Source organism: Drosophila sulfurigaster, chromosome 2R, assembly GCF_023558435.1.
Source record: "Drosophila sulfurigaster albostrigata strain 15112-1811.04 chromosome 2R, ASM2355843v2, whole genome shotgun sequence".
NCBI classification, from domain to species: Eukaryota; Metazoa; Arthropoda; class Insecta; order Diptera; family Drosophilidae; genus Drosophila; species Drosophila sulfurigaster.
In genome coordinates, this window is record NC_084882.1 from 31,915,346 (window position 1) to 31,928,913 (window position 13,568).

A 13,568-nucleotide genomic window follows, 5' to 3' on the forward strand; every position below is an offset into this window, starting at 1 on the left:
GTAGGGATAAACGCGATCCACAAGGATCTGTAAGGTAAATTCCTGTGATAATAAATCTCAATACTCTTAGAATAATTTTACGTTATAAGTAAGCGAGTCGAGTTCCTTGGCTTCAGTCGAATTTAAAATTCCGTTTTGTGCACATCATTTTGTCCACATCAAAAATCTTAAAGAGATAGACTTTGCGAGAGCAACAAAGGGAGAGTGAAAAATAAATAAAGAACGGTTCTATTGTTGGAGCTATGCTTAAGTTTCTTTGTTGTAAAATTAATAGATCAGTCGATGAATTACACTCAAAGTCGCAAGATGTTTAAAGAGCTTAGCATATTTTTCATGTTGCGTAAGTAAATAAATCAATCAATCTTCGTGTTTAAAGTGAATGGCATATTTAAATAATAATTTGAGGCATTGTAACTAATTGAGAAATTCTTATAATTCTAAAAAGTAAATAATAACACTTTCAAATAATATCTCATATGAATTTTGAACTACTACAAATTCAGCTAGTACCGAAGATACTTGAAGAACGTTCTAAAATAATGTGTGTGCTCGTTATCACTTATTTATATTAGCTGTCAATCATACAATACATACAATTATTTTCGGCGTTATCATTTTGTATAATGAATACATGCAATAAAACACAATAAAATACTTTCAGTTTTTTTCGAAGTCAATGCTCAATGTGTTATGGATCGAGAATATTTGAGAAGCAGCAATCGCGTATTTACCATAAAACTGGAAATGATTTTAAGATGCTGCGGACTAACGTAGTGCCTGTTGGAACCACATTGAGAATCTTTTGTTCCCCACCAATTTCGTTGACACCACTTGCACTCGCTCACAAGCATCCAGTACAATGATGCAGGCCAACAAAAGCAAAAGGCTAATAATGGTCAAGTTGCAGTGTTTAATCCAGCATTACAGAGCCAAAGTTGCGATGGGGCCTCAAACGCTGAATGTGATCCCGAAGCTGATGAATTTGATACTGAATTGCCGACTTCGAATCCAAAGGTATTCAGATCGAGTCATAAGCAAATCAGAGATGACTCATGCCCTGAACCAGCAAAAATGTTTCTTGTTGGATTCAAGTTGAATAAAGATCAGTTTCTTGAGGTATACAGAACCTGCTATAACCAAAGTTCTCAAACAGCCTTATTTTCAATTCATGAAATTGAACCGAGGAGCGCAAGTAAGTGAAGCATTCGATTTAAGCTAATAATTAACACATCGTATAAAATGTTAACTTATTCTATGTTCGGCTTCCAGCTGCAACTCGTACGGGGGAATGGGCTAAAACAAAAGTTGTAATTACTGAGAGAGTGTGGAAGCCCGAGGAAATATATTTAACATTTAAAATCTTTTGGGTAACGATCAGTCATACGTACGAGATCCTAAAACGATAACGGAAGGAAAAAATTACGTATTCGCACGTGGCCATTTGGCGCCATCAGCTGACTTCGTTTTCTGTAGTGAAAAGAGAGCCTCCTTCAAGCTATTTAATGCAGTTCCCCAATATGACAAAATCAATAGCGGCATTTGGTGCAATTCTGTTGAAAAATGGGTACGCGAGAGTACACTATTGTATGGAAAACTTAAGGTTTGCACTGGAGGACTTGGAGTTTTGCAACTTAAGCACAGCACTGCGCCTACTATGATCGATGTTTATCTGGGTGCAAATAAACGTACTCCAATACCTAAATGGACTTACAAGATTATTAAATCGTACACGAATCCGAAATTCCATTTTGCTGTCGTCACCTTAAACAGTGTTTCAGATGTGAGAGTCACATCGCCATGTCCCTTTAGGTTACCAAAGTTTTGTCGTGGCCTGAAAATCGATAATACTGATCTACAGTCTGGACAAACTTTCTGCTGCAGTGCCAAAGATTTTATTGACGAACATGTTTCACATTTGAAGGGAGTTTGCTAAACTTCAAATACGTTTTGATATATGAATTTATTCCATTTAACCAGAATGTTATTCACTACAAGTTATACAGCAAATTGTAATGTAAATGTAATAATGTAAAGGTTTATTTTCTTTTTTATAATAAATTAAAAAGTTATAATAAACATTTACGTAAATAAACTATTTGATGAACATTAAATAATCGTGACATAATTTGTTAAATGAAAATTTGTAATTTGCAGTCATCGGAAGTTCGAATACCGAATATACATTTCCTTTCAGAAACATAATCAGCAGTACAACACTCGAGTATGTCGATCCACGGAAGAAATTTCCTCAAAATTTGATGCACACAATTGAATGAGAAAAAGATAAAAGTGTGTTTGACTGAGAGATACCCGTTATCTAAATTTGACATGATTAAAATATACTGGATATGTAGTAAAACATACTAAAAGTTATATTTAGTATAAATATATAATACTCCAATACAAATATACTAACTACATTGTCACTCAAACCATAAGAAATTACTTTTGAATAACTTCCAAGTTTTTATCTGATGGCAAACAAATTTTCGACAATCGTAAATGTATTTGCCGCTCTTATTTTTGTTTGCATAGGCGTAAGACCAACAAAGATAGTATAGTAAAAAATGTTGAACGAGTATTGCTGTCGAGATAAAGTATCTATGCAAAGGAAGTAATTTCTTCAATGAGTTTCACGGCTTCAGCAGCGACTTGCAAATGCAATACAATTTGGCGAGCTTGTGTGAAATGCATGTGGCGCTCTCCTCATAGGAATTGGTTCTGCTGATTTTCTCCACATCGACATCGACAGAATTGGTGACATTATTGTATAAAACGGTGGCCATGAAATCGGCGCCATTCTGTTGTACCTTAAACTTAACACGATAATAACCTAAATCCATTTTGGAATTTCCTCATGGAAACTAATATCGAGACCTAGTTTAATTTCCGTCTTATGGATGTAGCTCAAAGTGAGATTCGCGCAAATACTGCTAAAATTTTTGGCATACAAATAATCGTTTATACGATCGATAACACCAAGTGAAATGCGATCGCTCCAAGCGAACCCGATCCTTTTGTAGGGCTCACAGGTGCAATAGTGCTCCGGAATAGCAGCCTCTTTACATTCGCGATCTCTGCTCACCGGCTGGAAGAGCGACTGGCACTTGGGACAATCATTGGCCCGTGGCAATGGTGGTGAATTTGGCGGCTGTCCCAGCTCAGCAATGTGTTTCAGTGTGTTGTGTATATCAAAATTGGATGTGAGACGATTTCGATTCATCTCCAGTGCCTCGGCATATTGGGGATACTGGGCTCGAAACCAGGGCGGCAAGTATATGAACATTGTGGGCAAGCGTTCCTCGAGAAATCCGCTGCTGCAGTCTGATAAATATCCGTATCGTGAGCCATGATCGGATAGGAATATCACAATGCTCTGCTCAAAGACGCCGTCTTGCTGAAAGTCCAGCAGATATTGCAAAACATAATTCTCAATTTTCGCGGGCACAAACCTTATCCATTATAATAGTAACATTAACACTTATCTTTTTAATACTAAGCGCAATAATTTGAACAAGTCGAATCTCTCTGCTATTTAATAAATGACAGACTCTGCAAGAAGGTGAGGGAGAAATATATATAAAAAGAGAGAGAGAGAGAGAGAGCGAGAGGGAGAGCGATTGTATTGTTTTAGCTATGCTCTTTAATATTTGTTTCTAAAGATTAGTAAATCAGTCGTCGATCAGCCTCACTCAAAGTCGCAAGATGCTTAAGAAGCTTAGCATATTTTTCATGTTGCGTAAGTGAATAAATCAATTGGTAAAGAAAGACTTCGTGTTCGAATATTTAAATAATAATTTGTAACATTGTAATTAATTGAGAAATTCTTATAATGCTAAAAAAGTAAATAATAACACTTTCAAATAATATCTCATGTGAAATTTGAATTACTAAAGACTTAGATAGTACCGAAGATACTACAAGTGTTGAAGAGCGTTTTAAAATAATGTGTGTGTTATCAGTTATTTATATTAGCTGTGAATCATACAATACTTACAATTATTTTCAGTGTTATCATTTTGTATAATGAATACTTGCAATAAAACACAATAAAATACTTTCAGTTTTTTTCGAAGTCAATGCTCAATGTGTTATTGATCGAGAATATTTGAGAAGCAGTAATCATGCCGAGAATCCAGTTCAACCCGCTTCCTTATGCACACCGTTTTCATGTGTTAGTCTGGGCTTGCAAGTGAGTCCAGCCCCGAATTCTGGATATACCTACTGCTGCGATGCAAATGATTTTATTCTCAGAAATGTGCAAAATTTGCAGAACGTTTGTTAAAGAATTTTCCTGAAACTTAAATTGAAATTAATAGAATATAGTTGATGATAAAGTATATTTAAAATTCTACTTATTACAACATTATTAAAGCAAATCAAATCTTAACAATGATATCGTCAATTTTATAAAAGATCATAAAAATAAGATGATAAGGTCTTCTTCAGGACTAAGTATACTACATCTAAATCTGGATCTACAAATAAATAACGTGAAATTACCTGCGTATGTCAGGTATGTGAAACCTTTTGCGTTCCGTAAAAATATGAACCCAAGCCAGTTAGCATAAATTATTTTTTCCAAGAAAACATTAGGTAAACAATTAGTAGGGATAAACGCGATCCACAAGGATCTGTAAGGTAAATTCCTGTGATAATAAATCTCAATACTCTTAGAATAATTTTACGTTATAAGTAAGCGAGTCGAATTCCTTGGCTTCAGTCGAATTTAAAATTCCGTTTTGTGCACATCATTTTGTCCACATCAAAAATCTTAAAGAGATACCCTTTGCGAGAGCAACAAAGGGAGAGTGAAAAATAAATAAAGAACGGTTCTATTGTTGGAGCTATGCTTAAGTTTCTTTGTTGTAAAAATTAATAGATCAGTCGATGAATTACACTTAAAGTCGCAAGATGTTTAAAGAGCTTAGAATATTTTTCATGTTGCGTAAGTAAATAAATCAATCAATCTTCGTGTTTAAAGTGAATCGAATATTTAAATAATAATTTGTGACATTGTAACTGAGAAATTCTTATAATGCTAAAAAAGTAAATAATAACACTTTCAAATAAAATCTCATATGAATTTTGAATTACTACAAATTTAGCTAGTACCGAAGATACTACAAGTCTTGAAAAACGTTCTAAAATAATGTGTGTGCTCGTTATCACTTATTTATATTAGCTGTCAATCATACAATACATACAATTATTTTCGGCGTTATCATTTTGTATAATGAATACATGCAATAAAACACAATAAAATACTTTCAGTTTTTTTCGAAGTCAATGCTCAATGTGTTATGGATCGAGAATATTTGAGAAGCAGCAATCGCGTATTCACCATAAAAACGGGAAATGATTTTAAGATGCTGCGGACTAACGAAGTGCCTGTTGGAACCACATTGAGAATCTTTTGTTCTCCCACCAATTTCGTGGACACCACTTGCACTCGCTCACAAGCATCCAGTACAATGATGCAAGCCAACAAAAAGCAAAAGGCTAATAATGGTCAAGTTGCAGTGTTTAATCCAGCATTACAGAGCCAAAGTTGCGATGGGGCCTCAAACGCTGAATGTGATCCCGAAGCTGATGAATTTGATACTGAATTGCCGACTTCGAATCCAAAGGTATTCAGATCGAGTCATAAGCAAATCAGAGATGACTCATGCCCTGAACCAGCAAAAATGTTTCTTGTTGGATTCAAGTTGAATAAAGATCAGTTTCTTGAGGTATACAGAACCTGCTATAACCAAAGTTCTCAAACAGCCTTATTTTCAATTCATGAAATTGAACCGAGGAGCGCAAGTAAGTGAAGCATTCGATTTAAGCTAATAATTAACACATCGTATAAAATGTTAACTTATTCTATGTTCGGCTTCCAGCTGCAACTCGTACGGGGGAATGGGCTAAAACAAAAGTTGTAATTACTGAGAGAGTGTGGAAGCCCGAGGAAATATATTTAACATTTAAAAATCTTTTGGGTAACGATCAGTCATACGTACGAGATCCTAAAACGATAACGGAAGGAAAAAATTACGTATTCGCACGTGGCCATTTGGCGCCATCAGCTGACTTCGTTTTCTGTAGTGAAAAGAGAGCCTCCTTCAAGCTATTTAATGCAGTTCCCCAATATGACAAAATCAATAGCGGCATTTGGTGCAATTCTGTTGAAAAATGGGTACGCGAGAGTACACTATTGTATGGAAAACTTAAGGTTTGCACTGGTGGACTTGGAGTTTTGCAACTTAAGCACAGCACTGCGCCTACTATGATCGATGTTTATCTGGGTGCAAATAAACGTACTCCAATACCTAAATGGACTTACAAGATTATTAAATCGTACACGAATCCGAAATTCCATTTTGCTGTCGTCACCTTAAACAGTGTTTCAGATGTGAGAGTCACATCGCCATGTCCCTTTAGGTTACCAAAGTTTTGTCGTGGCCTGAAAATCGATAATACTGATCTACAGTCTGGACAAACTTTCTGCTGCAGTGCCAAAGATTTTATTGACGAACATGTTTCACATTTGAAGGGAGTTTGCTAAACTTCAAATACGTTTTGATATATGAATTTATTCCATTTAACCAGAATGTTATTCACTACAAGTTATACAGCAAATTGTAATGTAAATGTAATAATGTAAAGGTTTATTTTCTTTTTTATAATAAATTAAAAAGTTATAATAAACATTTACGTAAATAAACTATTTGATGAACATTAAATAATCGTGACATAATTTGTTAAATGAAAATTTGTAATTTGCAGTCATCGGAAGTTCGAATACCGAATATACATTTCCTTTCAGAAACATAATCAGCAGTACAACACTCGAGTATGTCGATCCACGGAAGAAATTTCCTCAAAATTTGATGCACACAATTGAATGAGAAAAAGATAAAAGTGTGTTTGACTGAACGCTATCTAAATTTGACATGATTAAAATATACAGGATATGTAAAAAAATATTCCAAAAGTTATACTTAGTATATCACTCCAATAAACATATACTACATTGTCACTCAAACCATAAAAAATTATTTTTTAAATAACTTTCAAGTTTTTTATCTGATGGCAAACAAATTTTCGACAATCGTAAATGTATTTGCCACTCTTATTTTTTGTTTGCATAGGCGTAAGACCAACAAAAAGAGTTATTTCCTTTTTGATAGTAAAAAAAAATGTTGAACGAGTATTGCTGACGAGATAAAGTATCTATGCGAAGGAAGGAATTTCTTCAAATGTGCCTAACAAAAAAAAAGAAAACCCAAAGACAATGAGTTTCACGACTTCTGCAGCGACTTGCAAATGCAATACAATTTGGCGAGCTTGTGTGAAATGCATGTGGCGCTCTCCTCATAGGAATTGGTTCTGCTGATTTTCTCCACATCGACATCCACATAATTGGTGACATTATTGTATAAAACGGTGGCCATGAAATCGGCGCCATTCTGTTGTACCTTAAACTTAACACGATAATAACCTAGATCAATTTTTGGAATTTCCTCATGGAAACTAATATCGAGACCTAGTTTAATTTCCGTCTTATGGATGTAGCTCAAAGTGAGATTCGCGCAAATACTGCTAAAATTTTTGGCATACAAATAATCGTTTATACGATCGATAACACCAAGTGAAATGCGATCGCTCCAAGCGAACCCGATCCTTTTGTAGGGCTCACAGGTGCAATAGTGCTCCGGAATAGCAGCCTCTTTACATTCGCGATCTCTGCTCACCGGCTGGAAGAGCGACTGGCACTTGGGACAATCATTGGCCCGTGGCAATGGTGGTGAATTTGGCGGCTGTCCTAGTTCAGCAATGTGTTTCAGTGTATTGTGCAGATCAAAATTGGATGTGAGACGATTTCGATTCATCTCCAGTGCCTCGGCATATTGGGGATACTGGGCTCGAAACCAGGGCGGCAAGTATATGAACATTGTGGGCAAGCGTTCCTCGAGAAATCCGCTGCTGCAGTCTGATAAATATCCGTACCGTGAACCGTGATCGGATAGGAATATCACAATGCTCTGCTCAATGACTCCGTCTTGCTGAAAGTCCAGCAGATATTGCAAAACATAATTCTCAATTTTCGCGGGCACAAACCTTATCCATTATAATAGTAACATTAACACTTATCTTTTTAATACTAAGCGCAATAATTTGAACAAGTCGAATCTCTCTGCTATTTAATAAATGACAGACTCTGCAAGAAGGTGAGGGAGAAATATATATAAAAAGAGAGAGAGAGAGAGAGCGAGAGGGAGAGCGATTGTATTGTTTTAGCTATGCTCTTTAATATTTGTTTCTAAAGATTAGTAAATCAGTCGTCGATCAGCCTCACTCAAAGTCGCAAGATGCTTAAGAAGCTTAGCATATTTTTCATGTTGCGTAAGTGAATAAATCAATTGGTAAAGAAAGACTTCGTGTTCGAATATTTAAATAATAATTTGTAACATTGTAATTAATTGAGAAATTCTTATAATGCTAAAAAAGTAAATAATAACACTTTCAAATAAAATCTCATATGAATTTTGAACTACTAAAAACTTAGCTAGTACCGAAGATACTTGTTGAAGAACGTTTTAAAATAATGTGTGTGTTTATCACTTATTTATATTAGCTGTCAATCATACAATACATACAATTATTTTCAGTGTTATCATTTTGTATAATGAATACTTGCAATAAAACACAATAAAATACTTTCAGTTTTTTTTCGAAGTCAATGCTCAATGTGTTATTGATCGAGAATATTTGAGAAGCAGTAATCGCGTATTTACCATAAAAAACGGGAAATGATTTTAAGATGCTGCGGACTAACGAAGTGCCTGTTGGAACCACATTGAGAATCTTTTGTTCTCCCACCAATTTCGTGGACACCACTTGCACTCGCTCACAAGCATCCAGTACAATGATGCAGGCCAACAAAAAGCGAAAGCCTAATAATGATCAAGCTACAGTGTTTACTCCAGCCATACAGAGACAAAGTTGCGATGGGGCCTCAAACGCTGAATGTGATCCCGAAGCTGATGAATTTGATACTGAATTGCCGACTTCGAATCCAAAGGTATTCAGATCGAGTCATAAGCAAATCAGAGATGATTCTTGCCCTGAACCAGCAAAAATGTTTCTTGTTGGATTCAAGTTGAATAAAGATCAGTTTCTTGAGGTATACAGAACATGCTATAACCAAAGTTCTCAAGCAGCATTATTTTCAATTCATGAAATTGAACCATTTAGCGCAAGTAAGTCAAATGCTCGCTTCAAGATAATAATCCACACGTCGTTCAAAATATTAACTTCTTCTTCGTTCGCCTTGCAGCTGCTCCTCGTAAGGGGGGAATGGACTAAGCCAAGAGTTGTACTTACTGACAGATTGATTGTTCAAGGCCGAGGAAATATGGAAAACCTTTGAAAACCTTTTTGGTAAAGGTCAGACATACGTACCAGAACCTAAAAATCAAGATAATGGCGAAAGGAAGGACGATGGTGAAAAGAAGGATGATGAAAAAAAAAAAGGAGAACTGAACTACACATTTGCTCGTGGCCATTTGGCGCCATCAGCTGACTTCGTTTTCTGTAGTCAACAGAGAGCTTCCTTCAAGCTGTATAATGAAGTTCCACAATATGCCACAGTTAATAATGGCAATTGGTTTCATTCTGTTGAAAAATGGGTACGCACGAGTGCGCTGTCCTATGGAAAACTCACGGTTTGCACTGGAGCACTTGATGTTTTGGAACTTAAGCACAGCAGTGGATCTATGATTAAGGTTTACCTAGGTGCAAATAAACATACTCCAATATCTAAATGGACTTACAAGATTATTAAATCGCACAGGAATCCACGATTCCATTTTGCTGTCGTCACCTTAAACAGTCGTCACCTTACCAACGTTTTGTCGTGGACTGCAAATCGCTCAAAATTACCCAAGGTTTGGACAAACTTTCTGCTGCAGTGCCAAGGATTTTATTAAGACACACGTTTCACATTTGGAAAAAGTTTGCTAAGCTTCAAATACATTTTGGCATATGAATTTATTCCATTTAATCAGAATGTTATCCACTACAAGTTATACAGCAAATTGTAATGTAAATGTAATAATGTAAAAGTTTTTTTTCATTTTTATTTTAAACTAATCAGTTATAATAACCATTAATAATAATAATAAAAAGTAAATAATCTTTTTGATGAACATTAAATCATTTTCATACCTAATATACATTTATTTTCAGAAACATAATCAGCAGTACAACACTCGAGTATGTCGATCCACGGAAGTAATTTCCTCAAAATTTGATGCACACAATTGAATGAGAAAAAGATTAAAGTGTGTTTGACTGAGAGATACCCGTTATCTAAATTTGACATGATTAAAATATACTGGATATGTAGTAAAACATACCAAAAGTTATATTTAGTATAAATATATAACACTCCAATAAAAATATACTAACTACATTGTCACTCAAACCATAAGAAATTACTTTTTGAATAACATCCATGTTTTTTATCTGATGGCAAACAAATTTCCGACAATCGTAAATGTATTTGCCACTCTTATTTTTTGTTTGCATAAGCGTAAGACCAACAAAGATAGTAAAAAAAAATGTTGAACGAGTATTGCTGTCGAGATAAAGTATCTATGCAAAGGAAGTAATTTCTTCAATGAGTTTCACGGCTTCAGCAGCGACTTGCAAATGCAATACAATTTGGCGAGCTTGTGTGAAATGCATGTGGCGCTCTCCTCATAGGAATTGGTTCTGCTGATTTTCTCCACATCGACATCCACATAATTGGTGACATTATTGTATAAAACGGTGGCCATGAAATCGGCGCCATTCTGTTGTACCTTAAACTTAACACGATAATAACCTACATCCATTTTTGGAATTTCCTCATGGAAACTAATATCGAGACCTAGTTTAATTTCCGTCTTATGGATGTAGCTCAAAGTGAGATTCGCGCAAATACTGCTAAAATTTTTGGCATACAAATAATCGTTTATACGATCGATAACACCAAGTGAAATGCGATCACTCCAAGCGAACCCGATCCTTTTGTAGGGCTCACAGGTGCAATAGTGCTCCGGAATAGCAGCCTCTTTACATTCGCGATCTCTGCTCACCGGCTGGAAGAGCGACTGGCACTTGGGACAATCATTGGCCCGTGGCAATGGTGGTGAATTTGGCGGCTGTCCCAGCTCAGCAATGTGTTTCAGTGTGTTGTGTATATCAAAATTGGATGTGAGACGATTTTGATTCATCTCCAGTGCCTCGGCATATTGGGGATACTGGGCTCGAAACCAGGGCGGCAAGTATATGAACATTGTGGGCAAGCGTTCCTCGAGAAATCCGCTGCTGCAGTCTGATAAATATCCGTATCGTGAGCCATGATCGGATAGGAATATCACAATGCTCTGCTCAAAGACGCCGTCTTGCTGAAAGTCCAGCAGATATTGCAAAACATAATTCTCCATTTTCGCGGGCATTGCGTAATCATCGTGACTAAAGCTACTCGACCAGAACAAACCCCAAATGGGTCGCTCATCGATGTAGCGCTTGGCGAAATCCCTGCCAAAATCATACACATAACTGCTCTGTATGCGACGTCCGATGCAATACGTCAACGTGCAGTTGGCGCAATTCCAGATCTTCATCTCACTCATAAACCCCTTCAAAAACGGTCGATGATAATAATCGGTGGGTGTTTCTACAAAGCCCGGCTTCTGATAGTTGAACGTCTGCATGTAGCACTCATCCTCGGCAAAAGCTGTCGTATAACCCGCACTCTTGAAGTACTTCCAAATGAATGGCATGCGATCGAGGCAGCCACGATTGTCCGTATCGCAAACCTTCTCCTTGGCCGATTTGGGCGAATAGCCACTGAGTATAGCCAATAGATTGGGAAAAGTATTATCCGCCACCTGCGGATATTATTGTTCATCGTCTTAGCAGGAATTTCTATTAAAAGACTTACCTTATTATAGCCCTGCATTTCATACCAGCCGCGACGAGTGAGAAACTTGTAGACTTTGGGCATGGCCCGTCTGAGATTGATCCTCGACAGACTGTCGATGCCAAACATGAGAACACTCGGCTTACGTGGCGTTGTCTTCTTGAGCTTCGGATTCTGCTCTTGCGGTTTGTATTGAATCAAAGCGTAGGCATCTCGCTGCAGAATGTTTGTTGTGTTGGCTGCCTCATGACATGCCAGGATCAGGGCCTGCACATGCATTGGCACCACATAGCCTTGGCTAAAGTAGATCTGCGGCAATAGACTGAAGAGGTGAACAATTGTTTAGAGTGTGTAGAACATGCGAATACAGTTTAACTCATTTTAGGTCACTTTTCGATAGGTACAATTTGGATACAATTCTGTTTAGCTAAACTAATTTTCGATAAATTTAAGTAAATACTTAATTCTAGTTCTTATTGTTGGTTGACACGATAAAATATCATAATAAATGAAGTCTCTTTCTCTAATATTTAATTCAAAACAAGTCTGAGAATAATCCCAATACAAATAATTGTTATTAATGTTTGAAAACTATTACAACGGATGTTAGTTTCCTACTCTAGAAGATATCTTTTACACCTTAAACATTTTTTAAAATAGTTTATTAATAATTTAAACTTACTCGTTATAGCTGTCATGATTGGCGTTCCGTGTTATTTCCTGATAATAGCAATTATATTCGATATCGTGAGAGTTGAGTATTTGCGAGGCAATATTCTCATCAATTTGCAACACATACTGCTTCCGGTTCATATCGTATATCGGTCGAACCAAATCAGATTGATTCGTGCATGTTTCAAACGTGTCCCTTCGAAAGTTCTCCATAACGTCCGGCTCAAAAGGATTTATGTAGGGTATTTTACACTTTGCATTATTCACAAAATATAACTGTGGTGTTGCATTCGAATTCTTCGTCACTTCACGTTCCTCTTCATTGATAACACCATGAACGGTATTCACAATTGATTCGTAGTTATCATCATCATTTGAATCGCTTTGCAACATGTTCTGATCGTTGCGTAGTTTCCGTGGATATTTGATGTCGCTTTGTAGTGGCATGTAAACTATAATGAACATCACCAGGATGCAGATAAAAAACCATTTGCAACGCGTGCGAGCAACCGCCGAGATCATGTACATGTTGTTTCAATTACAGCCACCCACCGCAGACTGAATGGAGGAGTCTTCAAGCCAGAACTACATATGGCATACGACTTGAATGTCGAACAGCATTATCAGTAACGTGCGCTTGGTAATGAATATTGGGTTCTCTGTGTTGTTTGAGAGGCTTGTCACTTTTCATTTTTGCAATTCGCAAAAAAGTTTCAGGTGTATCTACATATTAACAACATATTTAATTTGGGCACGTTTACTTAATTCTTTGCGAGCTTCTTACATGTCATTGCTCAATAATAATAAAACAGACTTTCTTAAAGCTGATATCTTAAAATAGTTCAATGACTTTTTCAAATTTATTTATATTTCTACTAAATCTCTTATTGAATCTATAATATCAGTGCAAAGTCATTAATGGCGAAAAAACCACTAA

The 13,568-nt window shown here is 36.3% G+C and overlaps 6 protein-coding genes across 6 annotated transcripts; 3 read left to right on the forward strand and 3 right to left on the reverse strand.

Moving 5' to 3' along the window:
- The first annotated feature begins 271 nt into the window (after window positions 1-271).
- On the forward strand, window positions 272-2,100 carry LOC133838702 (uncharacterized). The gene is given in 4 exon segments (XM_062269889.1): window positions 272-340; window positions 662-1,192; window positions 1,270-1,355; window positions 1,358-2,100. Coding segments are annotated over 3 exon segments (783 nt in total). The 5' UTR covers window positions 272-340; window positions 662-1,071; the 3' UTR covers window positions 1,934-2,100.
- Window positions 2,101-2,833: 733 nt separating this feature from the next.
- Window positions 2,834-3,441, reverse strand: LOC133836808 (uncharacterized). Its single transcript, XM_062267393.1, has one exon. The coding sequence runs from the start codon at window positions 3,284-3,286 to the stop codon at window positions 2,834-2,836; it is 453 nt and encodes a 150-aa protein (XP_062123377.1). The 5' UTR covers window positions 3,287-3,441.
- Window positions 3,442-4,711: 1,270 nt separating this feature from the next.
- LOC133838727 (uncharacterized) lies at window positions 4,712-6,717 on the forward strand. The gene is made up of 3 exons (XM_062269948.1): window positions 4,712-4,948; window positions 5,275-5,808; window positions 5,886-6,717. The coding sequence occupies exons 1-3, from the start codon at window positions 4,915-4,917 to the stop codon at window positions 6,548-6,550; spliced, it is 1,233 nt and encodes a 410-aa protein (XP_062125932.1). The 5' UTR covers window positions 4,712-4,914; the 3' UTR covers window positions 6,551-6,717.
- Window positions 6,718-7,286: 569 nt separating this feature from the next.
- On the reverse strand, window positions 7,287-8,115 carry LOC133836809 (uncharacterized). The gene is made up of 2 exons (XM_062267395.1): window positions 8,107-8,115; window positions 7,287-8,051 (listed from the first exon to the last, which is right to left on the reverse strand). Exons 1-2 carry the CDS (start codon window positions 8,113-8,115, stop codon window positions 7,287-7,289), a joined length of 774 nt encoding a protein of 257 aa, XP_062123379.1.
- A 604-nt stretch (window positions 8,116-8,719) lies between these two features.
- On the forward strand, window positions 8,720-9,354 carry LOC133836810 (uncharacterized). Its single transcript, XM_062267396.1, has 2 exons — window positions 8,720-9,248; window positions 9,326-9,354. The coding sequence occupies exons 1-2, from the start codon at window positions 8,810-8,812 to the stop codon at window positions 9,352-9,354; spliced, it is 468 nt and encodes a 155-aa protein (XP_062123380.1). The 5' UTR covers window positions 8,720-8,809.
- A 901-nt stretch (window positions 9,355-10,255) lies between these two features.
- Window positions 10,256-13,174, reverse strand: LOC133838517 (uncharacterized). Its single transcript, XM_062269643.1, has 3 exons — window positions 12,642-13,174; window positions 11,981-12,281; window positions 10,256-11,927 (listed from the first exon to the last, which is right to left on the reverse strand). The coding sequence occupies exons 1-3, from the start codon at window positions 13,157-13,159 to the stop codon at window positions 10,677-10,679; spliced, it is 2,070 nt and encodes a 689-aa protein (XP_062125627.1). The 5' UTR covers window positions 13,160-13,174; the 3' UTR covers window positions 10,256-10,676.
- Between the last annotated feature and the right edge of the window lie 394 nt (window positions 13,175-13,568).

Coding starts and splice junctions, on each gene's coding strand:
- LOC133836810 (XM_062267396.1), top strand. CDS start 8,810: ATGCTGCGGACTAACGAAGTGCCTGTTGGAACCACATTGAGAATCTTT. Junction 9,249..9,325: donor AATTGAACCATTTAGCGCAA/GTAAGTCAAATG, acceptor TTCGCCTTGCAG/CTGCTCCTCGTAAGGGGGGA.
- LOC133838517 (XM_062269643.1), bottom strand. CDS start 13,159: ATGTACATGATCTCGGCGGTTGCTCGCACGCGTTGCAAATGGTTTTTT. Junction 12,282..12,641: donor AATCATGACAGCTATAACGA/GTAAGTTTAAAT, acceptor TCACCTCTTCAG/TCTATTGCCGCAGATCTACT. Junction 11,928..11,980: donor AAATGCAGGGCTATAATAAG/GTAAGTCTTTTA, acceptor TAATATCCGCAG/GTGGCGGATAATACTTTTCC.
- LOC133836808 (XM_062267393.1), bottom strand. CDS start 3,286: ATGTTCATATACTTGCCGCCCTGGTTTCGAGCCCAGTATCCCCAATAT.
- LOC133838727 (XM_062269948.1), top strand. CDS start 4,915: ATGTTTAAAGAGCTTAGAATATTTTTCATGTTGC. Junction 4,949..5,274: donor TAGAATATTTTTCATGTTGC/GTAAGTAAATAA, acceptor AAATACTTTCAG/TTTTTTTCGAAGTCAATGCT. Junction 5,809..5,885: donor AATTGAACCGAGGAGCGCAA/GTAAGTGAAGCA, acceptor TTCGGCTTCCAG/CTGCAACTCGTACGGGGGAA.